The sequence below is a fragment of the Sceloporus occidentalis genome, unplaced genomic scaffold (assembly GCF_023333645.1).
Source record: "Sceloporus occidentalis isolate IW3139 unplaced genomic scaffold, rSceOcc1.0.p SCAF_20, whole genome shotgun sequence".
NCBI lineage: Eukaryota > Metazoa > Chordata > Lepidosauria > Squamata > Phrynosomatidae > Sceloporus > Sceloporus occidentalis.
The window spans coordinates 13,687,501-13,712,284 of record NW_028317000.1 but is presented as its reverse complement, the minus strand read 5'-3'; the positions used below and the strand labels follow the sequence as shown (position 1 = coordinate 13,712,284).

General features: G+C 45.6%; 3 protein-coding genes across 6 annotated transcripts in view; all 3 read left to right on the top strand.

Moving 5' to 3' along the window:
* LOC149302099 (breast cancer metastasis-suppressor 1 homolog) lies at positions 1-8,131 on the top strand. Its single transcript, XM_089483778.1, has 11 exons — positions 1-80; positions 1,370-1,502; positions 1,989-2,079; positions 2,763-2,890; positions 2,986-3,065; positions 4,105-4,201; positions 5,124-5,216; positions 6,324-6,388; positions 6,538-6,577; positions 6,982-7,120; positions 7,639-8,131. Exons 2-11 carry the CDS (start codon positions 1,376-1,378, stop codon positions 7,754-7,756), a joined length of 978 nt encoding a protein of 325 aa, XP_089339904.1. The 5' UTR covers positions 1-80; positions 1,370-1,375; the 3' UTR covers positions 7,757-8,131.
* Positions 8,132-8,211: 80 nt separating this feature from the next.
* LOC149302098 (ras and Rab interactor 1-like) lies at positions 8,212-19,345 on the top strand. 4 transcript variants are annotated; one of them, XM_089483774.1, is made up of 6 exons: positions 8,212-8,317; positions 13,806-13,986; positions 15,032-15,146; positions 15,948-16,020; positions 16,659-16,750; positions 17,194-19,345. In XM_089483774.1, the coding sequence occupies exons 1-6, from the start codon at positions 8,310-8,312 to the stop codon at positions 17,826-17,828; spliced, it is 1,104 nt and encodes a 367-aa protein (XP_089339900.1). In that variant the 5' UTR covers positions 8,212-8,309; the 3' UTR covers positions 17,829-19,345. The 4 variants fall into 4 exon arrangements, with proteins under 4 accessions (XP_089339900.1, XP_089339901.1, XP_089339903.1 ...); XM_089483775.1 differs by lacking the exon at positions 8,212-8,317 and adding an exon at positions 9,322-9,385; XM_089483777.1 differs by lacking the exon at positions 8,212-8,317 and adding an exon at positions 11,541-11,726.
* Positions 19,346-22,402: 3,057 nt separating this feature from the next.
* The window catches only part of LOC149302097 (uncharacterized), a 12,567-nt gene continuing 10,185 nt past the window's right edge, over positions 22,403-24,784 (top strand). The window contains exons 1-3 of the mRNA XM_089483613.1: positions 22,403-22,412; positions 24,248-24,434; positions 24,738-24,784. The exon at positions 24,738-24,784 is cut by the window's right edge and continues 109 nt beyond it. Of these exons, the coding sequence (XP_089339739.1) occupies positions 22,403-22,412; positions 24,248-24,434; positions 24,738-24,784 (244 nt within the window). The remainder of the gene's footprint in view (positions 22,413-24,247; positions 24,435-24,737) is intronic.

Genomic DNA, 24,784 nt, shown 5'->3' with positions numbered 1-24,784 from the left:
GTGGCCAAGCGAGAGCGACTTCCGATTGCAGAGAGGAGTCTGAGCGTCGCCTGCGTCTCCCTCCTCGGCCCCTCCCCCAGGTAATGAGGGGTCTGCGCTGTTTCCCCACCAAACCCCCCCCTTTTTCGTGGTGACTGTTGGTCCCGCCCATTTCAGCCCTATCCATTTCCCCGCTTGGCGAGGGCTGGGCCAGACCATTCCAACTCGGGCGGGGGGGACCTAGATACTTCCTCTTCCCTCTTGCAAGGGCTCAGCAGTTTCTTTCCTGCAAGGGATTGCTAAGAAAGAGTTGGTTTCTCCCATTAAAATCAAGGGAGGGTTTTGTTCCAAAGTGGGTGGGCAACAGGAACCTCCAGGTTGTGTTGGACTGCAGCTCCCATCATCCCTCAGCCTCGTAGGGATGACGGGGGGTGCAGTTGGATGGCACCTGGGGGACATAGGTTGCCCATGCCAGTGTTTTTAATGTTGTATTTACAAATATGCATACAACCACAGCTATATTTATATATATATATATATATATATATATATATATATATATATAACATGCTGCACAACATATACACACACATACATGTGCATACACACACATACATACAGCCATATGTTTGAGTATGCACACACACATATATGCATACCCAATATACCCATACAAACACACACACACACACATATATATAGACACACAAACAAATACATATGCAATCATACATGTGTGTGTATGGACACATACACACACATATATATACAAACACAGTATGCCCATCCAAACATATATGTACACACACACAACATACACACACAGAAAGACACATACACACACACATATACAGGCATACATATATGAGCACATACACACACATATACACATATATATACACACATATACATATATGCATACAGAATATACCCATACAAGCATATATATATATATATACACACACACACATATGCAGCCATACGTGTGTGTGTTCCCACACATATACACATACACAAAATACCCATACAAACATATACATACTGTGTATATATGAATCCTAGAGTTGGAAGAGACCCCAAGGGCCCTCCAGTCCAACCCCTTTATTCTGCCATGCAGGAATTCACACTCAAAGCACCCCCTGGGACAGATGGCCATCCAGCCTCTGCTTAAAAACCTCCAAGGAAGGAGACTCCACTACCCTCCGAGGAAGGAGTGTGTTCCACTGTCGAACTGCCCTTACTCTCAGGAGGTTCCTCCTAACGTTGAGGTGGAATCTCTTTTCCTGTTGCTTGCCTCCATTGCTCTGTGTCCTGTTCTCTTGCCTTTCTCCAAATGGGACATTTTCTGTCTTTGTTTCTCCTAAGCCGGGTGACCTTATTATCCCAATAGAGCCCAATGCCTGTCCAGCCCCTTCCAAAGGAGATGGAGGCCGAAGGAGACTCAGCGGCCGAGATGAACGGGGAAGACGAGAGCGAGGATGACCGCAGCGGCAGCCAGTCCGAATCGGAAGAGGAGAGCTCAGGTAACTACATACACATATCCCATAGATCACATATTTCTCCTTTGGGAACCCATGGGTGGTGGCCTCTTGCCCTGCCTTTCACACTGCAAGTATAGCACTTTGAATCCACTTTAAGTGCCATGCCATGCCTACCTCCTCTATGTTTCAGTTAGTCTCAAGTTCCCTTTGAATGATGTGTGTGTTGTATGCCTTCAGGTCGTTTCCGACTTATGGCAACTCTAAGGTGAACCTATAATAGGGTTCACTTGGCAAGATTTGTTCGGAGGATGTTTCTTCTTGCCTTCCTCTGAGGCTGAGAGGATGTGACTTGCCCAAGGCCACCCAGTGGCTTTCCATGGCTGAGCTGAGATTCGAACCCTGGTCTCCGGAATCATAGTCCAACACTCAAACCACGACACCATACTGGCTCCTTGCGCAGACCGTTATTGTCTTGCATCTATGTATCTGTTGCCCAGATCTTGTAAAATATCCTGTCTTTCTTTACAGAGATGGATGAGGAAGACTATGAGCGCCGTCGGCTGGAATGCCTGGAAGAGATGCTGCACTTGGAGAAGCAGTTTTCTCAGCTTAAAGAAACGTGAGTCGCCAACCTCTTTGTCCTTTCTCTCCTAAAGCGGTATACATGGGTCTCCTTCCCATCCCCTTATTTTATCCCCACAACAATCTTGCGAGGTAGGTTAGGTGGATATATATATATATATATGAGATTTGGTCCAAAGTCACCTGATGTGAAGTCGAAGGCTTTCATGGCTGGCATCCATAGGTTTTTTTGTGGGTTTTTCGGGCTATGAGGCCATGTTTTAGAAGAGTTTATTCCTGACGTTTCGCCAGCATCTGTGGCTGACATCTTCAGAGAATGCTGGCATGGAAGTGAATGGGGTTTATACACTGTGTGACCCTTGCTCTCAACCAAGGGTCACATAGTGTATCTCTTCCATGCCAGCATCCTCTGAAGATGCCACCCACAGATGCAGGCAAAATGTCAGGAATAAACCCTTCTGGAACATGGCCACATAGCCTGAAAAACCCACAAAAACAATCACCTGATGTGCTTTGTGGTTGAGTTGGGATTTCAGTCTGGCTTTTCTCTGAGAGCGCATGGCTTGCCCAGGGTCGTCCAATGGGTTTCCATGTCCAAACGGGGATTCGAAGCCAGAGTTGCAGTCCAGCACTCAAACCACAACACCACAACACTCTATACAGCTCATGCTTATGATAGGAGAGGGTGAAGTATCAAGAGCATCTTCTGTTTTGTCGCAGGCTTTTCAAGGAGCGTCTGAGCCAAATGAAGGCCAAGCTGGAGGATGTGATGTCGGGCAAAGCAGTCGAATACCTCAACCCTTTGGGGGTCCTGCAGAACCAGTTGCAGATTCGGATTGAAGTGGCTGGTAAGGGCCTTTTTGTTTAAGACTAGAAATGAAACGAATACTAAATAAACCTCAGAGGCTCCCACTGCAGTCTCCAATGTTTTGCCTTTCCGCAGGGATTTACCGAGGTTTCTGCCTGGAGGTGATCCACCATAAACATCAGTGCGAGGTGCAGGGAGCACAGCAGCACTTGGAGGTTAGCTTTACTCAACTTCTTACCCGGCTTGGAAGACAGAGAAAGCGTCTCACCTTCCTTTCCTGAGAGATGGAGCAGTGCGTGAAAATGCACATGGGTCCAGTTAGCCAGGCTTCCGAACCTGGGTTGGACTCCCACATTACAAGTCATGACTAGAGTTGAATGCTGTGGTATAGTATGGGTAGACTATGCTACATCTAGAGCATAGTCTACACATCTAATTTTATGGAGTACAACCAGTTGTGTCGTAGTACCCGAAAAGGAACTTTTCCAAGTTCCGGTGCTATTCCCAAGCCAGGTATTCCCCTCTCCCTGTTCAATCTCTATATATTGATTGGATTGGGATTGTATAATCCAGTCTTTCCACTGCAAATGAAGATGATGTGACTGTGTCTTGTGTCTGTGGCCCAGTCCTCTGTCTTAGTATAGAACCCATGAATCAGCTCTGAATTTACGGACTGCAATTACATGTTTGAATTTGCAGCGCCAGCTTTCCTTAGCAAACAGTAATTAGCAACTTGTATTTACATTCTTCCGCAAGCAGTTTGAATGGTGTTTTCTTGCTGGCCGGCATCCTTACCTGTCAATTCAAGAGCTCCTGTCGCTTTAATTAGCAAACGCAGCCCATTTCAGATTGCCTCTTTCACAAGTCAACATTTGACAACACACAGGAGGGGGCTTTTTTGGAACAAGAAGTGTCTTCTACTCACTACCTGTTGTTTTTAAAACCTGTTGGAGGGGTGCAGACCTCCAAGACCTCCTGGCATTCTAATGCAACATCCTAGTCTTCCATAGTTGCCACCGTTGTGCTCTGCGGAAGATCCATTCCTCTGATGCTAACCATACTCCAACAAGTCTTGGTTTTAGATGCACATTGAAGACAAGTGTCTTTAAGCCGACTTCGCTGGTATAGTCCAGACTACCATCTATGGACAGAACCGATACCGTGCATTGGTTTTATGTATTGTGTTACACTGTGTTTTGTATACAATAGGGGCAAAGGCATGTTTTATTGATTATGGTTCTGCTCCGCACCCAGAGCGAGAAGCTGCTGCTGTTTGACAGCCTCCAGGAACGTCTTCTGGAACGGATCCAGCGCTTGGAGGAAGACAGGCACAGCGTTGGCCTCACTTCAGGTCAGTGTGGAAGTGCTCTGCCATACGCCTGTTGCTTCTGCATCAGGTCAAGCACCTGTTTGGAGTTTAGGAAGCCCAGGATTCAATCCCCCCCAAATCTCTAAGCAGGGCTGTCTGAAGCCCTAGTCACAGGATCAGTACACAGCTATGTGGATCAATGTTGTCATTTTGCATAAGACTGAGCTCAGTGGTAGAGTGTGTTCTTCTAAACAGAAAAGTCATACTAAATTCCTACAGCGGGATATCCAGTTGCCCCTCCAAGTCTGTGGACTTGGAAATTTGTGGAGGGGCAACTGCTATTAATCTTAATGCGGCACGTGTCCGTGGCACACGCCCCTCATGCACTCACCCCATTCAAGCCTATGGGCTTGAATATGCACAAAAATTCAAACTCGCCAGGGGGGGTCTGCAAAGGATCCCCCGTGAGTTCAAAGGGGACACTGTAGATATGGGGGAGCTGGGTAGTTAAATGAGGGCGTTGCTCCATCCCAAATAAGAATAAGAATTCTGCCCTCCCAAATGATTTTTTCCTTCATTCCCCAAATTTATAGCATTGTGGTAACTTAAGACTTAAGCCAAAGAAATACAGAAAAGGGTTTACCAAGGGAAAGCAACACACAGCAAAGATAGGCGTAAAGCTGGAACCTAGAAATATAGGTTCTAGGTGTGAACAGTTTCCATTCTATGCAATGCTAGAGATTTAAGGGACTGAAGGAAAATTTTATTGAGGGAGGCTAGAATTCCTACTGGGGGCCAGTGCCCACATTTTGCTTCTGGCCTTCCATAGCTAGATCTCTGGTCCCAGGATTTTAAAAGGCTATGACCCTCCTATTCCTGAGAGCCTGGAAAACTGCTGCCAGTGAGTGTAAGCAGTACTGGGAAGGAAAGACTGACGGGTTTTCTCTGTTCCTTTCTCCTCTAGAATGGTGGGATAACAAGCTTCGGCCAAAGCACAGCGCCAAGGAATGGGACCCTCTCCGGCCTGGCAAGAGGAAGAAGCCACCGCTGGTGTCAGATATCCTTTTGTGTGGGCTTTTTCCTGGGAGCTTGCCATAGGGCTCACTAGTAGTGAACTGGGCAGGGCACCTTTCACAGTTTCTCCTGTAGGATAAAAATTAGAGTCATAGAATTGTAGAGTTGGAAGAGACCTCAAGGGCCATCCAGTCCAACCCCTTTATTCTGCCATGCAGGAACTCTCAGTCAAAGCACCCCCTGGGACAGATGGCCATCCAGCCTCTGTTTAAAGACCTCTAAGGAAGGAGACTCCACTACACTCCGAGGAAGGAGTGTGTTCCACTGTTGAACAGCCTTTACTCTCAGGACGTCCTTCCTAATGTTGAGCTGGAATCTCTTTTCCTGCAGCTTGCATCCATTGTCCCAGGTCCTGTTCTCTGGAGTTGTGTCTCTTATAGAGCTGGGAGATATTTCTCTTTTGCATGGTCACAGCCAACCCTTGTGGGACCAGTTGTGCAAAAGAGGGGCTTTTCCCAGTTCTGAGATGAAGCAAAGCCCACAGTTCAAAGGGATGGTGATGGTGATGATATTTATTCAAATTCTGATTCCCCCCCCTAGTTTGACACTCCAGGCAGCTTACAACAGTTCAAAACAACGTAGCCGTGAATTAACAACGTACAAAGCTGAAAAGCAATTACAGGGTTGAATCTCCCTTATCCGGAATTCCAAATCCCCAAATACTCCAAAATTGTCCAAATGGGAGACTGAGCTAGAGACACTTTTGCTTACCGATGGTTCAGTGTATACTCTGTTTCAGGCACAAAATTATTAAAAACATTGAGTATAAAATTAACTTTAGGCTATGTGTATACAAAACATTAATGAAATTCATGTTTACAATTGGGTCCCATCTCCAAGGTATCTCATTTTATATATATGCAGATATTCCAAGGTCTGAAAAACTCTGAAATCCAAAACACTTCCAGTCTCAAACATTTTGGATAAGGGAGATGCAACCTGTAAACAGCCAGAAAACCTGAAACCGGTTAAAACAAATGGAAACAGCAACACAACAAATAAAAATTGAGCATACAGTCCTTCAAATAACCTGGATATTCAAAGTGTAGCCTACCAAATATGAAGTGATCTCTTAACTCGCCTTCCTCACGGCCGTACATTGTCTACATGTTGCACGATATGGACATCATGGAGGACTGGACAGCCATCAAAAAGGTAAGGGTCCAAAAAGAGGCTTCCTTCTATCAAGGTGGGAGGGAGCCAGGACTCTGAAGGGCTCTGGGAAGTGGGAGCTGGTGAGCCCTAGAAAGCTGGTCTTTGTAGTCTTAGATATGGCTATCGTAACAGTTATTCTTTCTTTCCAGGCTAAAGCTGCCGTGTCTCCCCCGAAGCGGAAACTAGAAGGTAAGAGTCCTCTGTGGGATATGTGGGTACGAGTAAGAGATCTTGAGCCAATCCTTAGAGACTTATGACTGTGACCTGGCATCTGGAAGGGTGCAGGGACCTGGCTGAATTATGGCTCCAAGAAGAGGTGGAGGTCAGAGTAGGGACCTGTTAATGGGTCTGCCCTACCTTGGCATAGGTTTCCCCAACCTGGTGTTCTCAAGATGTCTTCCTTTCATTGAGAGAGGCAGTCAGGTGGACACTAGATTGAGGAAAGCGTCTTAGGCCTCATTCCTGTGGACCAGGGATAGAATCATGGGGCCTTCCAGATGCTGTTGGACTATATGTCCCATTAGCCCTAGCCAGCATAGGCAGCTACCTGTTAGGGACCCTCTGTTCCCCCTTTCCTATCACTCTTCTTCCAGGCCCAGTGAAGACTGAGAAGCTGCCATCTCCAACCCTGTTCTCTGCGCACTGCGAAGATGGCTACCTCCACTATGAAGGTGAAACCTTCGTCAAAGGGCAGAGCATCACCTTATGCGTTGGGGAAGAAGCACCCATCCAGTGAGTGCTAAAGGGCAGGGGGTAACTGGGAGCACTGGGGAGGCTGTCTGAACTGAACAGGAAAGCCACCCTATATCCACACTGGAGTAGGATAGAATCTTGCACACATCGTATTGGGCTGTCTTCCATTCATTTGAAAGGGAGCATCCCTTGGAATTCATCTAAATTCATGGAAGGAGGGGAAAAGAGAGCCAGCATGGTGCAGTGGTTTGAGCATTGGACTGTGACTTTGGGAAACCAGGATTTGAATCCCTGCATAGCCATGGAAACCCTCTGGGTAACCTGGGAATGTCATAGTCTCTCAGGCTCAGAACACACAGTTAACTAGGACACACTACAGCACTGCTTCCCATCACTTCCATTTCTGCAGCCAAGCAGAATTAGGTCCAAAGAGAGATAAGGGGTTGGGGGCTGGCAGCGCCACGATAGATAAAGCTGGCGTTTTCTGAGATCCATCCATCCATGCTACCCTCTTTTTGTCTTCCTCCTTTCTCCCAAATCTTGTTCTCTTTCCCCAGGGCAGTGATCACGGCAATCAGCACTGGAGAAGTTTGGCTCCGCAAGGAGGACGGCACCAAGACCAAAATCTACGTGTCCCAACTCCAGAAGGGCAAGTATTCGGTACACAAGGCCTAGCAACCCACACGACGGAGAGGCCACGGACTTTGGTTCTCCCTGCTTCTCCTGGGACCAGCGCAGCCGTGATCCATTTTGGAAACGGAAGGGCCCTGTTGTAACAGATTGGAGGCCATGTCCCAGGAGCCAAACGGAGAAGCGCTTGCCAGGCTGAATAGTTTTGCCATTACCTCCAGATGTTAGCAGCCTCCTGTGGAGTCAACGAAAGGCACACCGTTTGTTCCTGTTCAAGTTTGGATTGTTCTTGGCCAGTGTGTCTTTTTCATCTGCTTTGAAGGAGGAAATGCGTGTCAGTAAGGATTCGGTGGTTGCGGGCAGTTCTTTTTACTGGAACGGGTCAAGTAACTGGTCAGATTAAAAAGAAGTGAAATCCCACCGCTATACTTCTGTTCTTGCCTTTTTCAATCCAATCCTTACAGTCTCCAAATATAGAGGAGAAGGCTGACTTTGTGGGGAGGCGGCATGTGAAAGTCGTTGCTGCCCCATAATGTTCTGCGGAACAGAAGATGCGTTGGACTACAACTCCCATTATCTCTGAGTAGGAAGGACGGGAATGCTGTGGTACACGATATTTTAATACAGAGAAGCGCTGATTTATATGCCCTTAGCCCCGAATCCCATCCCTAACAAATAGATTAGATGGCGGGACAGTATAGTCCAAAACATCTGGGAGGTATAAACCAAGACCTGTCAATATAGGAGCCATTATGGCATTGTGGTTTGAGCGTTGGACTATGCCTATGGGTTCAAATCCCCGCTCGGCCGTGAAAACCCACTTTTGGCAAGTCACACAGCCTCCGAAAAGCCCATGATAGGGTCACCTTAGGGTTGCCTTAAGTCCGAAACAACTTGAAGGCACACGACAACAATATAATACACAATACTTGATCCCCAGTTTGCAGGGGAGCATTCAGAGCTGCTGTCATTCTCATCCAGGCTTAAGTATCTTTGTTCAGGAAGGAGTTGTGGATTATACTCCATATCTGTGTGCATTTTTAACAAACCTATAGTCCAGGTCATGTATTGCAAATACGTTCCAGATCTGCGTGTTGCAAATACCTTCCACTTTGATCCAGATCTGTGTACTGTAAGGGTTCTAGGTTATTGTGTTTTGTTCCCACGGTCCGGATTGTGTATTGCAAACGCATTCTAATTTTGTTTAAACAGTTACAGTCCAGTATTGCAAATCCATTCTCTTTTGTTTTTGAACCACAGTCTGGATCGGTGTATTGCTAATCCATCCTATTTTTCCTCCTCTTAATTAATTCTTAACCTTCCTCAGAGACTCCCTTGCCGTCTCAGCTTTGGCGGTTGCCCCCTCTCGTGCCTCTCCAAGCGCCAGGAGGGCATGTTTGACAATCCTGGGCTGTTTGTTCTCCCTGAGGTCATCATCCTTGAGGTTTTGCAACCCTTGGAAGCCCAAAAAAAGAGACTTGCTCTTGAGTCCAGGTGCCCACCCCGCATGCCCGGGCCTCGCCCAGGCTTTGGATGCCAGCCCAGGCGTGCTTAGACAGCTTAGAAGTGGGTGCCACAAACAGAGGGAAATCACATGGATGGATGGCAGAGGAAGGGAGGGCATTGGGAAGCAGGAGCACCAGGCACAGAGATAGAGGCTGGAGAGAAGAGGAGGTGAGTGGTTGGCACTGCCAAGGGGGGCTTCTTTGGGATGCCAAACTGGGGGACATGGGGAGATGGAAACTCCACTCTCTCCCCCTTCTTCTTCCTTGTCTTTTTAATTGCTCAGCTCCATTGCCTGGAGCTTTGTCTCTGCCAAGGGGGGGTTCTTTAGAGTGCCAGCCTAAAGAAGGTGGACATGGAGAAATGGCGAGAAACTTACTAAGGGGCTTTTTGGGGGTGCCAGCCTAGGAAAGAGGGCATGGGGAAATGGAGAGAAACTCACTATCTTTTCAGTCTTTTGGCACTGCCAAGGGGATCTTTTGGGGTGCCAGCCTAAGGAGGGGCATGTGGAAATTGAAAGAAACTTACTTTCTCTTCAGTCTTTTATTTGCTAAATACCTTTGCCTGGAGCTGAGTGGTTGGCACTGCCAAGGGGGCTTCTTTGGGGTGCCGGCCAGGAAAGGGGGAATGGGGAAATGGAGAGAAACTCACCCACTCTTGTCTTTTCTTTGCTTAATTCCATTGCCTGGAGCTGAGTGGTTGGCACTGCCAAGGGGGCTTCTTTGGGGTGCCGGCCAGGAAAGGGGGAATGGGGAAATGGAGAGAAACTCACCCACTCTTGTCTTTTCTTTGCTTAATTCCATTGCCTGGAGCTGAGTGGTTGGCACTGCCAAGGGGGCTTCTTTGGGGTGCCGGCCAGGAAAGGGGGAATGGGGAAATGGAGAGAAACTCACCCACTCTTGCCTTTTCTTTGCTTAATTCCATTGCCTGGGGCTGAGTGGGTTGGCACTGCCAAGGGTTGGCACTGCTTCTTTGGGGTGCCAGCCTAGGAAAGAGGGCATGGGGAAAATAGAGAGAAACTCTCCTCTCTCTTCTTCTTCCTTGTCTTTTATTTGCTAAATGGTTGCCTGCAGATGGTGCCTTTATTGCTTTTTTAAAGCTAGCTGGGTTTCCTTGTTTGCAAGCTGTGGGGAAGCCTAGCTGTGCCTAGGAAGGCAGCGTGGTCCAATGGTTAGAGACAAAAGTGTTTTGTGTGTGTGTGTGTGTGTGTGTGTGGTCCAGATTGCTTGCCTTGATGTGAGAACCAACACATGTACATCTGTGGAGAGGAAAAGGGGTATTGAATATATATATATATACACACATACATACAATAGATATACACACAGAGACATACACACATACATATATATAATGTCTCTGTGTGTATGTCTGTGTGTGTATATATATATATATATATATATATATATATATATATTGTGTGTGTGTATTTACATCCACATATATATGTGCGCACACACACACACACACACACACACACACATATATATATATAATGATATTATAGGGATATAACGTCTGTCCATTTGGGAAGGAGAAGCATCCGAATGTCTTGGGCTGACTCACTTTTTCCTCTCAGCCCTATAATTTTGGGCAAAGAAAGAGTAGCCTTGTTGTTCTGTTTAATCACAAACCCTTTCATTCGAACCCATCCATTAAATCTGAAGACTTTAAAGGAATTGGGTGACCAAGGTGTTCCCTCTCTTTGGATGCCAACTTCTTGAAAAGTGACTTTAAATTTTGGACTGTGATTCCCATCATCCCCGATCAATACAGAGAGTTTTGGCCTGGCTCAGAGAAAGCACCCTCCAGGTGCACCAAAGCAAAATGCCCTTTGTCTCTATATTGATGGGGGATGATGAGGGTTATAGTCCAACACATCAAGGAAGCCTGCATAGTGGGCTATTTAATTCTCTATGGATACCAAAATCCATGGATGCTCTCAAGTCCCATTAAATACAATGGCTATCAAGTTTATCACACCGGGGCTAATTTTGGCATTAAAGAGAGATTAAAGCATTTGTTTGCAGGATGTATTTCAAGCATCCTGCAAACAAAGCGGAAATGGGGAGTAATGGCGCAAAGGATTATCGCAATATCGGAAATGCATTGTCGCTGGAATCCCGAAAGTACAAAGATGTGCATTAGCATCTTTAAGCATTAGAACTTAAATGGGTCTAATGTGAGTATTGGAGAAACATGATGCAAAACAGTTTGCTTTCTCTGCCCAGACTATTGGAAACGAGTCAGACTTCTTTTCCGTCTTCCTCTTTTTTCCTTCCTCCTTTCAAAAGCACTTTCCCTCATGTGAGTCCGCATGTGATTTTTGCATCATAGGGGCTGAAGTCATCCCAGCCCCACCTTATGGGCCTTTCAATCCTTTCTGGTCTGAGTCAACCTTTCCTAACTGGAAGCCAACATTGCTCATCTCCCAATTCCTTGGAGTGGCCACTTTCTATACGGATGACACGTCGAGGAGGCTCTGGTTTCATCTTCACAACAAACCTGCCAGGTAGGCGCACTCTGCGCAATGCATGTTGACGCTGCTATGATTGCTATGGGGTTCTCGGATTTGTAGTTTTGCAAGCTGTCGAACCAGCAACGATGCATTTCTGATATCACTTCATTTGCACAATGACATGTAACCATTCGCGCACTTATTCGCCATTCCCTCTCCGTTTGCGGGATACTTTAAATGCACTTTAATCTCTCTTTAATACCAAGATCAGCCCCAGTGTGATCAACTCCCATGAAACTGGAGACCAGGGTTCAAACCCTGTCTCAGCCAGGGAAACTCATCATGGGCAAGGCACACTCAGCCTCAGAGGATGGCAATGGCAAACCCCCTCCGAGGAAACTGGCCAAGAAAACCCTGTTATAGGTTTGCCATAAGGGTCTCCATAAGTCAGCACTTGAGGTTGTGCCGCACTGGACTATTTCTGCAGCGCATAGGCACCCTAAAGAGGTAGCATGACAGCTATCTTTCACCATCCGAAGGGGTGCCAGGTACAAGACGGAGGCGCTCCAGGACCTAGAATGCCAACCAGTGGATTCAAATACCAAGAAAAGATCATTCACCAAAATATTAGGTAGAATTTCTTTACTGTAATTGCTATTCAATGTTGGAATACTCTGCCTTTAAGGGCGGTGGAGCCTCCTCCTTCGGAGGTCTTTAACCGGAGGTTGGATAGGCATCTTTCAAGAGTGTATTCCTGCATGGCAGAATGGGGTTGGAGTAGATGACCCTTGGGGTCCCCTTCCATCTCAAAGACTCCATGGAAATTACCGGAAGGCAATAATAATGATGGTTATGATATATCGGGGTCAACATTTTATTATCCATTGTATATAATGGGACTTGAGCATCCATGGGTTTTGGTACCAACAGAGCATCCTCTGTGATTTTATGATCCTGGATACCAAGGGCCCACTATATATTCCAAAAGGCAAACCATGATTTTGCCATTTTATATAGGGGGTCACTGTTTTATTATCCATTGTATTGAATGGGACTTAAGCATCCATGGATGTTGAGCTCCACAGAGGGTCCTGCAACCAAACCCCAGCGGATACCAAGGGCCCAGTATATATATGCTAACCTAGGGATGGGCAGCTGTGAAAGCTGGGAAAGATGATGATGATGATGATGATGATGATGATGATGATGATGATGATGATGATGATGATGATGATGATGTCTTTCCCAGCTGCCCATCCCTAGGTTAGACTTCTTTTCTGGCTTCCTCTCTGGCTTCCAATCTCTTGCAAACTGCACACTCTCTTCCTCCTCTTTCCTTTCTCCAGATTGCAGGCATCTCTCTCTGTGGGTTGGTGCCATCTTGCGCATGATTCACACTCTCGCCTTCTCTCCTTGCCGCCCCCGCTGTATGTTTTGTAACAGCTCATGTTCTTTCCAGAGGTGCCTCTGCAGAAGAGTGGCACACGCAACCTCTCCTCCCAACGCCTCTTTGGAAAAAAGCATGGTTTGCGGTTGCAAAAACTGTTGGCAAGCCCTGCTATTATTATCATCATCCCTTGCAACATGCATCTCCTCCGCAAGGATAATCTTTCTAACTGTTGGGTCCTGGCCTCTCATTGATTTAGACTAATAAATTGCTTTATATCGGCAATTTCCGCTATATATAGGGGGGCCTTAGTATCATTACATTTATGGATAGTAAAATGGTGTCCCTTATTATAAAATGGCAAGATCAAAGTTTGCTTTTTGGAACATATAGTGGGTCCTTGGTATCCACTGGAGTTTGGTTCCAGGATCCCTTGTGGATACCAAAATCCATGGATACTCAAGTCCCATTCAATACAATAGATACTAAAATGGTGTCCCTTATATAACATGGCAAAATCAAGGTTTGCTTTTTGGAATATGTATATGCATGTATGTATATGTATGTATATACTGAATGTTTTCAAGCTGTGGATCCTTGAATTGGTCGATGAAGCATCCGCGGATATACAAGGCCGAGTGTAAATGAGCAACAAGATATGTGTCTTAGGTTTTCTACCAACTGTGTCCCTTTGTTCTCACTTTACCGGACTTAAGGAATAACAGGGTTTTTCTTCTCGCTTTCAGGATGACCCGCAACCCCATCTATGACTATCCCGAGCCCTATGCCAACCCTCGGAGTGGGGTACCATCATCGCCCCGGAAGATAAGCCTCGTGGGCCGGCTGCGGCTGACCCAACCGGTTTGGCTCCAGCTGGGCATCAATTCGGCCACTGCCCTCCACATTTTGCAGCGGGAACCACCCGGGGTATGAGGGGCGCACTTGGCAAGTTGGCATCAGGGGTGAACTATAATAGGGATGGGGCAATAACGGAAAAGATAATGGCGTTTGCCTGTGCAAACTACTACAGGTCTTTCTTGCTCTTCAAATGGAAGAACAGCAGCCTTTTTCATCCAAGACGCATTGAAATTCAGTGTATGCATATGTGCGCCTTCAATGAACTTATAGGAACCCCATAAATTGTATAGGGTTTTCTTACGCAAAGTGGGACTCTGCAGTGATGCAACTCTTCCAGTATTTGTTTATGGCTGGACGGGCCGTTTTTATGGCCATGCTTGCTATATATCGCCTTGTAATTTTCCCCGACCTTTTCCCCAAACTGAGATTCAAGGATTAAAACGATGGCAATATGCCTTTTTCACCAGCAAACGAAAAGACGAGCTTTTTAAAACCATACAGGCCTGGTTTTATCAGGGATGATGGCTGGGTGGGTTTGGGTTATTTTGAACGTTGTATATTTTAAATGGTGTATGTTTTAAAAGGTTTTATGGGTTTAATTGGATTATTTTATATATGTGTGTGTATGTTTTGTGTGTGTATGTTGTGTGTGTGTATATATATATATATATATGTTGTGTGTGTGTGTGCACGTGCACGTGTGTGTTGTGTGTGTGTATTAAGATGGGATGTAACCTATTCTGTAGGGTGCCTTTGTGGGCTGCATCCGCACTGCAGAAATAATCCAGTTTGACACCGCTTTAGCTGCCATGGTTCAACGCTATGAAATTGTGGGGATTGTCGTTATGTGAGAGATCTGGCCTTGTCTTCTGGACAAGAGTCTCCGTCAGTCGGAAACAATTGAAGGCGCACTGCAACATTAAAGTGGTGTCAAACTGGATTATTTCTGCAGTACAGATGCAGCCTCGAGACCTTGCAAATGTACCCCAGGATTCCCTAGAATGGAGCGACAGCACTTAAAGTGGCATCAAAATGCATTATTTTGACAGTGTAGATGCACCCCTAGTAGTGGTAAAAACCCACTATTGTGTTTCTTCTCCCTTCCTTCTCCTAGACGTTTCTGGTGCGGAGATCCAACACGCGGCAATGTCAAGTCCTCAGTCTGCGTCTGCCAGACAACTCATCACCAGCGTTTGTCACGACTTATCGCTTGCGCCAGGAGCGGGCAGGTAGGTGGGTTTGCATTGCTAAGGAAGATAGGGAAGGAAATAAGAAACCCACATAGAAACAAATAGGCTCACTGCCTTTGCATTAAACTCCCTGGAGAGGTTGCGCTTTGCAAGAGTGGCGCACCTGCGGAGCGTAGAGAATCATAGAGTTGGAAAGGTTCCCAAAGGCTATCCAATCCAACCTCTACCTTGCAGGAATACACAATCTAAGCATCTCCGACGGATGGCCATCCAACCTCTGTTTAAAAACTTGCAAAAGAAGCAGACTCCGCTGCTCTCTGATGGAGCGTATTATTCCACTTTCAAACATCTCTTACTATCAGGAGGTTCTCCCTAATGTTTAGGTGGCATCTCTTTCCCTGTCACTTGAATCCTTTGGGCTTCATGGCATCTCTTAAAGGTTTGCACGGCCATCCGATGTGAAGTCTAGAAAGTGGTCCTGCCAAATCCTAAATCCTTTTGCATGCCATACAGCCAGTGGGTCGAGTGTGGGACCAGCCCTTGAAGGATGTGTCCACACTGCAGAAATAATCCGGGTTGGCACCACTTTGAGTGCCAAGGTTTGGTTTTTAAAACCTTTCTCGTCATATTTTAGTCTTGCTTGATATCTGAGCAAATAGGACAGCAAATACTGGCAAGCTGTCTGAAAGTTAACATCCAGTGAGCCTACAAAATCGACAGAAGCAAGTTTTTAAAACAGAGGTTGGATGGGCATCTTTGTCGATGCCCATCCGTTTGCAAGGCAGAATGGAGTTTGTCAGCTACTCATTCACCTGTTGTCCGTCTTTATTTTCCTTGCAGTGGTCTTTCTGGAGGGCTCCGAACTCACCTTCCCCAGCCTTTTGCATCTCATCGCCTCCTATTGCTCAGCCCCGTAAGTGACTTGTTATGTATAGTTGTATAGTTGTCTGTTGTGACATCTATGGAAAGAGCCATGCCTAACCCCCAAGGGCTCATCTCTGGCACTGAGAGATAACACTTAATTCTAACTGAGCCTTATATATACATACATGAGTTAGCTGCTCAAATTGTCCTTTCAAGAAGCACATGCTTCCCATGCAAAAAGAGGATTTGTCGGACCATGAGGACTGGAACCTGACTTTCTTTCCAGGAAAAGACCATAGTTTGGTGCTTGTTTTCTCCATTGAGAAGCTCATCTCTGGCCTCTCAAGGTCCGGCTGAGAAAGATCTGGGTCCAAAACCTTGGACTAATCCCTCCTGGTCAATGTCAATAATGCTAAGCAAGAAAGCACCTTCCTACCCTTGGACTCTTTCCCACGAGGAGCAAGGTGCATCCATCCCAAAAACCATTATAGATTATATTATATTATATAATAGATTATATTTATAGCTCAAAAATATTCATGTTTTAAAATTCCATTTATTAATATTCGGGTGTGAATTGGACACTTTTGATCGCTAAGTTTGGTGACTTGTCCCGCATCAAATGCATGTAATAGAAAATCAGTTTTTGGTTGCCTCTTGACAAAATCGTCTCTCTTGGTCTCTAAGGGACATCCTTCCCCTGCCTTTATGTCTTCCGCGGCCCATTTGGGAGGCTTCATCTTGCCAGCAGTTGGAGGCCATTGCACACCTGGGACTTGGTGAGTAAATCATTGCTGATCTAGAGGTAAAATCCCTGTCTGGATCAGTCCTTTCTCCGACTATTTCCCCGCATACTGGCTTCCTAAATCTGTCTGATGTTTGACGTTGGGATGGGGAGAAAGTCTTCCCAGTCATGGTAACACAATGGCGCATAACTTGTGACCATCCAGACGTTGTTGAACTACCACTTGGTCGAACCATCCGCACTGCCTGGGGATGATAGCAGTTGGGGTTCAGCATCTGGAAAGCTGAGCGCCATCGAGATCCCTCCATACCATTTTGACTGACAACAGAGTAACATCTGAGACCAAATTGGGACTTCTAGCATCGTAGAGTTAGCACTGAGCCAAGGTAGTTCAAGTACTAGGTAGTTCAATGCATCAGACAGTATTATTCCTCTAGTCCATCCGCTTCACTCCAGTTTTGTTTCCTCACTACCTAGAATTCTGGAATTCATCTCTCAATGCCAAGGACTTCGACAAGCCGGCTCCGTTGGTGTTGCCGTTTATGGAGGACGCAGACTCTCCACTTGAACCCATGGCAGACCCCAATGTGTGGGACCCCACAGAGCCAGCATCTGGGAGATGCGGCCAAACCCGGGGCTTTGCAAATCTGCCATCTGACGGAGTGCGGCACAGAGACGTGGGTGCCCGGCGCCAGCACTTCAAGACCAACGTCAAGGTGCAAGTGTCGACGGAGGCCGCAAGCCCATTGTCCCCACCAGCCGCCCCACCGCCCCCCATCCCCGTCGGGAAGAAAATCCGAAAGCAGTCCCCTGGTTCCGATGGGAGAAGCCATTCCTCCAGTCACCGTCCATTGCCTCAAGGAGTAACAAAGTTGGAAGCCTATTGCGTGCCTCGGAGCAAGGAGAAGGAACCTGGCGGTGAATCCGGAACCGCGGCGAACCCTGTCCTTTCTTCTGGACCTCTCCGGAGTGTTATGGAAGAGGAGCAGCGAGAGTTGCATGGCCCAGCATCCACGCCGGGCCATTTTCCGTGGGAATTCGCAGCGCAAGGAAGAGGCGAACTGGGCAACGGAGTAAGAAACTGCACACTTTCCTCCTCTGCACCGCCGTGAGCCATTGCTGACACTGGGTTTGTGGGGATTTCAGTGCCAAGGCTCCCAGGTTTCTCTCCAAAGGGGTCTAATGGACAGAGTGATGAAGTAGGCTTGTCCAAGTCTTGGAAGGGAACAGTGTTTAGGACCTGGGTCGCTTTATTTGCTTGAGAAGAATGGCATGAAGGTGGCTGCTGTGTGCGGATTCTCCTATTCTTGCCATGCATTGCAAATATATTGTTTTCTATCTTTGAACCAGTGCTGCTTAGTGTCAGACCAGGCTCACATTCCCCAAAATCACCGGGGTTATGAGGTTCGAAGGAGAAAGAGGTGAGGGTCTTCTGTGTCTCTCATTGGAAATTCTCAGAGCGAATAAGGGATCCATGTTAAATAATGAGAGCCAGGATCCTCTATCAGGGTGTATCTTATATAGCTTTACATAGGAGTTTACATCTTGGAAAAATCACGTAATTGCACGAAATGATTTCACACGACGTCACGCAAAACCCGCCATTAAAGTGGTCACAAAGAAGCGTTAAAGCACATCTTTTTACTTTTGGGATTTCAGCGACGATGCATTTCCGACATTGCTTTATTTGCGCAATTGCGTGTGATCATCATTCGCGCAGTTACCATTTTCGCTTTATTTGTGCAATCCTTTCAAAGTGCTTTAATCTCTCTTTAGGGCCAAAATCAGCCCCAGTGTGATAAACTCCATAGTAATGTAATAGCAGCCCATTATTTTGATGTTATGGAACGGCCCAATTCTAATTCCCATTTATGTAAATCTACTTACAAAAGGTTTGCGGCCAGTCGCTCCCTTTCATCTGAGACTACCTCACAGAGTTGTAGTGGGTATAAAATGGGGAAAGAGGGGATAAACTACATATGCTGCCTTGCCCTTCTGGAAGGGATATATATATTTATGTACAGTATACTTTAGGTTATAAATGCAATACAGTCGGACCTCTGTACCCATGGATCTTTTATCCACAACCGCCCATGGATTGCAAATAGACCCAAAATATATACGTTCCAAGAAGCAAACCTTGATTTTGCCATTTTGTATAAGGGACACACGATGGTACTATGGCATTGTATTTAATGGGACTTGAGCATCCTCGGATTTTGGGGTCCTGGAACGAAACCCCACTGAATAACAAGGATCCAGTGGATAACAAGGACCCACTATCTTTTAATGCATTCAGAATTATAGATAGAGCAAGTTTGGGGAACTCATGCAACTCTTTAGCAGAACAGAGGAAAAGGTTCATTGCATCTCATGAACTGCATTTTTCCTTTTATAATCGTATTGACAAGTGTATTCTTGTAGCTATTTGGCATGTTCAGCTATATTTTGGCATGTTCAACTATATTACTAAGCATCATGCGCATGAGGTTCTTGTTTTTATCTTGTGACGTCTCGCCATATGTTACACACGGCCCCGAAATCACGTCCGATGATTCAAAATATTTTAAATAAACATCATTAGTATTATTATTATTAACGGCAGAGCGATCTTTTTTAACAATTCCACGCATAATGCATCACTGCTATAGATAAACACAGCTAAAAGAGGGAACATGACTCTCTAATGGTGAGATTATGGGAAGAAGGAACGCATCCCACAGTTGATGGCAGGGAGGCAAGGGTCATAAATGAAAACATCCCTCGGCAGTTTTATCTCGCGAGAAGGATGCTTTTACTCCATTGCAACTCCCTTCCCAAAGTTGCGCATTCCAGCCCATCTTCTCTCCCTGGAGGTAAGCAAAACTACCAAAATAGCCTTTCCGAAAGGGCAAAGGGACGCCGGGTTGGTATAAAACCCATGGCCGCTTGGAGCTGTGAAGAAGTGCACATGGCGGAACGAGAGAGGAGATCTGCGGATGCCAGAACAGCAGATCAGATCGCTCAGGGATGTGCAAAGCTGGGAATGATGAGAGTACATGTTTTAAGACAGCATTGGTGAACCATTTTAGAGGCCGAGTGCCCAAACTGCAACCCAAAACCCACTTATTTATTGCAAAGTGCCATGTCCCTCTGGCTTTCCAGTAACAAACTCTGGCAAACTCTGTGCTGGGGCGACGGCACATGCGCCCACAGAGTGCCACCTCTGGCACGTGTGCCATAGGTTTGCCATCACTGTTTTAAGAGCATCTCCTTCTTGCGTCGAACGAACCTTTTAGAGTTGGAAGGGACCCCAAAGGGCCCTCTCTCCGAACCCATTCTGCCATGCAGGAATGCGCACTCCAAGCATTCCCGAAAGATGTTCATCCAACCTCTGTTTAAAAACCTTTAAAGAAGAAGAGCCCACCAACTTCCAGTTTAATCAGTTCACCTGTCAAACAGCTCTTACTGCAAGTTCTTGCTAATGTTTAGAGGGATCTCTTTTCTTTCCTTGCACTCTGGAGTACATTGGTTTGCGTTTTGGGCTGCATCTACGCTGCAGAAACAATGCAGTTTGACGCGGCTTGAACTGCCATCGCTCTGTTTGCTCCTGATGTTTCGCCAGCATCTGTGGCTGGCATCTTTGGAGCCGCAGATTTTGGCGAAACGTCAGGAATACTCTTCCAAAACATGGCCACAGAGCCCGAAAAACCATGCTCTAGAAGAGTTTATTCCTGACGTTTCACCATATATATCCAACTCCCTTCCATGCCAGCATTCTCTTCCATGCAAGCCACCGATGCTGGTGAAACGTCAGGAATAAACTCTTCTAGAACATGGCCACATAGTCCGAAAACCCCACAAAAAACTATGGATCCCGGCCATGGAAGCCTTCGGCTTTACAAAAACCACGATGCTTGGTAAGGTGGAAGGCTGTAGGAAAAGAGGCAGACAGCATTACAGGTGAAGCCAGCACTGCCCTGAGTTTGCAAGACCTGAGTACAGCTGTTGCTCAGAAGTCTCCAATGCGTAAAGTTACTATAAGTCAAAGTTGACTTGCTGTTAAACAACGACAAACCTCCCTTTCCTAGTACCTGCTTCCTGGCAAACTGGCTGTTTTCACAAGGAGCTTCCAAACCTACGGCTATCCGACCTTGTTAGACTTGTTTGCAATCTTCTCCGACAAGCTTCGGTTTGGAAACTTCCCCAAGAAAAACCTTCCCGAAAAGGGTTTTTTCCACCACTTACATTCAGCTTGGCTGTGCACAAAGCTGGCCTGAAGACTTGCAAGAGGTTATCTAACCAAGCCTGGAGTAAATAATGCCGGGTGGAGATGGGACTTGGATGGCCCACGCGATGAAGGTTTTCTGGGAAGGTAGGTTTGGTTAGGTCTCCTTATCATGATCGTCTTTGGTCCCCCGCAGTGCAACGTTTCTTCACCATCTTGGTATCCCTGGCACATGCTTCCTCTGCTTGCAAAGCATCGCCTTCTCGGTTGTAAGAGGTATTACTCACTTTGGGGAATCAGTATGCGCTGGTATCCTATTGAGGAACATTGGCCGCGATCCGACATCGCAATCTGCGTTTTGTAACTCTGCAAATCCGTAACTACGAGGGGCTGCGGAAAAAGTTTGACCAAGAAAGGAATGAGCTCTAGTCATAAATTTTAAATGTCGTTCCACGTATTCGTGCCAACATTTGACACACTTGGCGCACTGTTTCTCAACTCTCTTTAACCCTCCCAAAAACAGAAATACTCTGATATCTGGCCGCTGAAATGCTACCCTCCTGTTGCTATCGCCTCTGAATCATTGGAATATTTCCTTCTATTCAAACTCTTTTTAAGGTTTGGAAACAGGAACTGGTCAGATGGAGCAAGAGCTGGTGAGTAGGATAAGGGTCTATGGCCTCATTCTTACTACCTTTTAAACCGAATCACGAATCGGTTTGAATGACCGTGGTTCGCACTTAAACTGAATCAGGACCATGTGCCAGACCCATTTAACCCGTATCTTTTTGACGCTGATTTTTTCCCGCGTCTTTTTGGATAAACCGATTCCGCGCAAGTGTATGAACCAGATGCGGATCGGAATCAATTTAAACGTGCCCTTCGGCTGGCCATTTTGAATCGATTCATTCATCAACGTGAACCACAGTTGGGTTATTTTATTTTGCAGCGAGAAAATGCCATCGGGGCAAATGTAGCGTGAACCGCGCTTTCCGAACCAATCCATCAATTCGGATCGCAAAATGGTTTTTATTTGTGAGTGGGAATGTGGCCTATATGCCCTTAAAGCCCAAATTCTTCAAAACATCCAAAGCAGATGTGCTGCCTGGCAGAAAGAGAATGCCTTTCCGCACCTTTCTGTGCCATCTTTCCTCCTTTGGTTGGCAGCAAAGCTAGGGAGTAGTATTCTGCGTTAACTATTTGGCCCTTCTAAAGCTGCACTAACTCCGGCTTCATGTTTCTATGGCTGAGTGGCCATTCGAACCCTGGCCTCCATACTCCAATGCTCAGACCTCCACACCACGCCAGCTCTTAAACATTAGATTCATACATTTTTCCATGCCTCAGACCAGAGGTGAGGTGGAGGGCTCCTGCCAATTGCCTGCCAGCCCTCTTCTTATCATCAGGGACGATGGTCACTTAATGATTAATAGCAAGGCAAGGAGTGGAAGGAGCATTTGGACGGAGCAAGGCGAGACGATGGCGCAGGGTGAGTAGAGCTGCCGGGAGACTGGCAGAATCGGGGCACTGGGTTACAAGGATGAGGAGCCCAGGAGGAGGATGGCATGGCGGCTGCGACACTGACACGGAAGGCTCCGGACCCGCGCCGAGAAATGCCCAGCGAGTTGGGACTGGCATTGGCACTGAAGGCTCCTAGTGCCCTTTTGGCTTGCAACCTTCTAGTTTAGGGATTCTGGGTGTTGCAGTCCAAAGAAAGACACTTTTAAAACATTAAACAGTATTTATATGGGACTGAATATTGGAGATGAATATTGCATACGATAACCTTTGCTATCGATTGAATAAAAATTCAATTGATAGCAGAATAGTAATTTAAATTAATAGACGTGTGCGGAATGGATAAATTAAGAGCCAGGTTGCATAAGGAAAAATACGAATATTGTAGCAGAGATTAGGGTCCGGTTTTGGAGTTCTGTAATAAAAGAGATGGGAAGAGTGAAGTATAAATGTATTATTATTATTATTATTATTATTATTAGGCTTCTCTAAAGTAATACTTATAGAGAACAGATGGATAATCAGAAGACTAGAATAATCACCTATATGAAAATTTTCATTCCGGATTACAAAGTCGAATGGATTCAGGAAATATATATGTGTATATGTATGTATTTTAATAGGTTTAGGGTTTGTTGGCAAGGTATTATGTGTTGGTTTAATATGTGTTTATTGAAAGGCAACCCTTTCCAGCTTTTGTTTTTGGACTTTTGCTCCGCCAACTCTATGGCCAAGGGTCACCTCCCGACTCAAAAGATTGCACCCTTTTTTCACTTTCTGTTCCTATTATTAGTTTGCTTTCCATCCATCTACAAACCAAAGGTCTCCAGATGGGGAGCGCGGTCTGCAAATAATAATAATAATAATAATAATAATAATAATAATAATAATCCATATAAGTGAATAAAGGTGTAAAGGAGGCTTCCTTGTTGTGCAATAATGAAGAGAAAAATTTTTATGAGATGCAGAAAAGTGAAGTAGTTGGCACATCGGAGACCTGGGTTCGAGTCTCTGCTCAGCCATAGAAACCCACTGGGTGACCATAGGCAAGTCTCACTCTCTTGGCAATGTCAACAAATAGGAGTGTATTATTATATTATTTTTCTCCTTTGTAATTTTATTAAAATTATTATTATTATTATTATTATTATTACATTTATTTATATAGCGCCATATAATATAATATAAATGTAATAAATAATAATAATAATAATAATAATTTTAATACAATAATTTCTAATAAAAAGTAATTATAAAATAGTAATAATTTAAAATAATTTTAATAAAAGTAATTATAAAATAATAATAATTTTAATAAAATTAAAAAGTAATTATAAAATAATAATAATTTTTAAAAAATTTAATAAAATAATTTTAATAAAAAGTAATTATAAATAATAATAATTGTAATAAAATAATTTTAATAAAAAGTAATTATAAAATAATAATAATAATAATAATAGAGAAGATTGCTGGTAAGTGACATTTATATTTCACTCTTCCAACCTCTTTTACAGAATTCCAAAAACTGGAGCCCAGTCTTTGTATACAATATTCATATTTCTGTCAATTAATCCATTGCACACATATCTATTAATTGAACCAACCCTCCTGCAATCAATGTAATTTTTTTGCATTGCCATCCCAATCCTTTTCCTGGTCTCCTCATCCCTGGAACCATGTGCCAGACAGAAAACCCCATGATAGGTGCGCCTTCGGGTCGCCATAATTCGGAAACGCCTAGACGGCACGCAATGGTGATGGCGATAAAATGTGCACCTTTCCATATCCCTTCTCCACTCTCAGCACCAGGATCCTCGCCTCGCCTCTTGATGCAGCAATTCTGGGAGGAACACTCACGGGAATGTTCGCTCCAGGAAATGATGCTCGACTCCGGGGCCGAAGCACTGACGCAGGAGGATACGCCAGAGATCCTTGCGCTCTTGCCATGCATGGAAGGAAAGGACGTCTTGGAACTGGGAGCCGGGATCGGGTGAGTGGGGCAAGGTGGCGCCCAGGACAGCGTGACCGGCTGTCCTCCTTTTCCAGGACATGCCCTCCATTTCAGCCTCCGGTCCAGGAGGAATTCCAAAACATCCTCCATTTTGCGCATGACTAAGGAGTTTATCACACGTTCACACGCTTTCCATCTCTCTTTAATGCCAAAACCAGCCCCAGTGTGATAAACTCCCCAGTCGCATTGAAAAGTCATTAAAGTGCCATTAACCCTTGAATAACCATTGCCAGCCTTGGCAGCAGGTCATTCCTCCGTCTTCTCCCATCTCTTTCATTATAGCCGGTTCACTGGATTCCTTGCGGAATGCGCCCGCCACGTCACGGCTG

Bases quoted from the DNA above. Each gene is read 5' to 3' on its own strand.
- LOC149302099 (XM_089483778.1), top strand. From the start codon at position 1,376: ATGCCTGTCCAGCCCCTTCCAAAGGAGATGGAGGCCGAAGGAGACTCA. The intron at 4,202-5,123 runs GTCAGTGTGGAA...TTTCTCCTCTAG, and splicing joins CAGCGTTGGCCTCACTTCAG to AATGGTGGGATAACAAGCTT. The intron at 5,217-6,323 runs ATATCCTTTTGT...CGCCTTCCTCAC, and splicing joins GAAGCCACCGCTGGTGTCAG to GGCCGTACATTGTCTACATG.
- LOC149302098 (XM_089483773.1), top strand. From the start codon at position 12,185: ATGACAGCTATCTTTCACCATCCGAAGGGGTGCCAGGTACAAGACGGA. The intron at 12,304-13,805 runs GTAGAATTTCTT...TCTCGCTTTCAG, and splicing joins ATCATTCACCAAAATATTAG to GATGACCCGCAACCCCATCT. The intron at 16,021-16,658 runs GTAAGTGACTTG...TTGGTCTCTAAG, and splicing joins GCCTCCTATTGCTCAGCCCC to GGACATCCTTCCCCTGCCTT.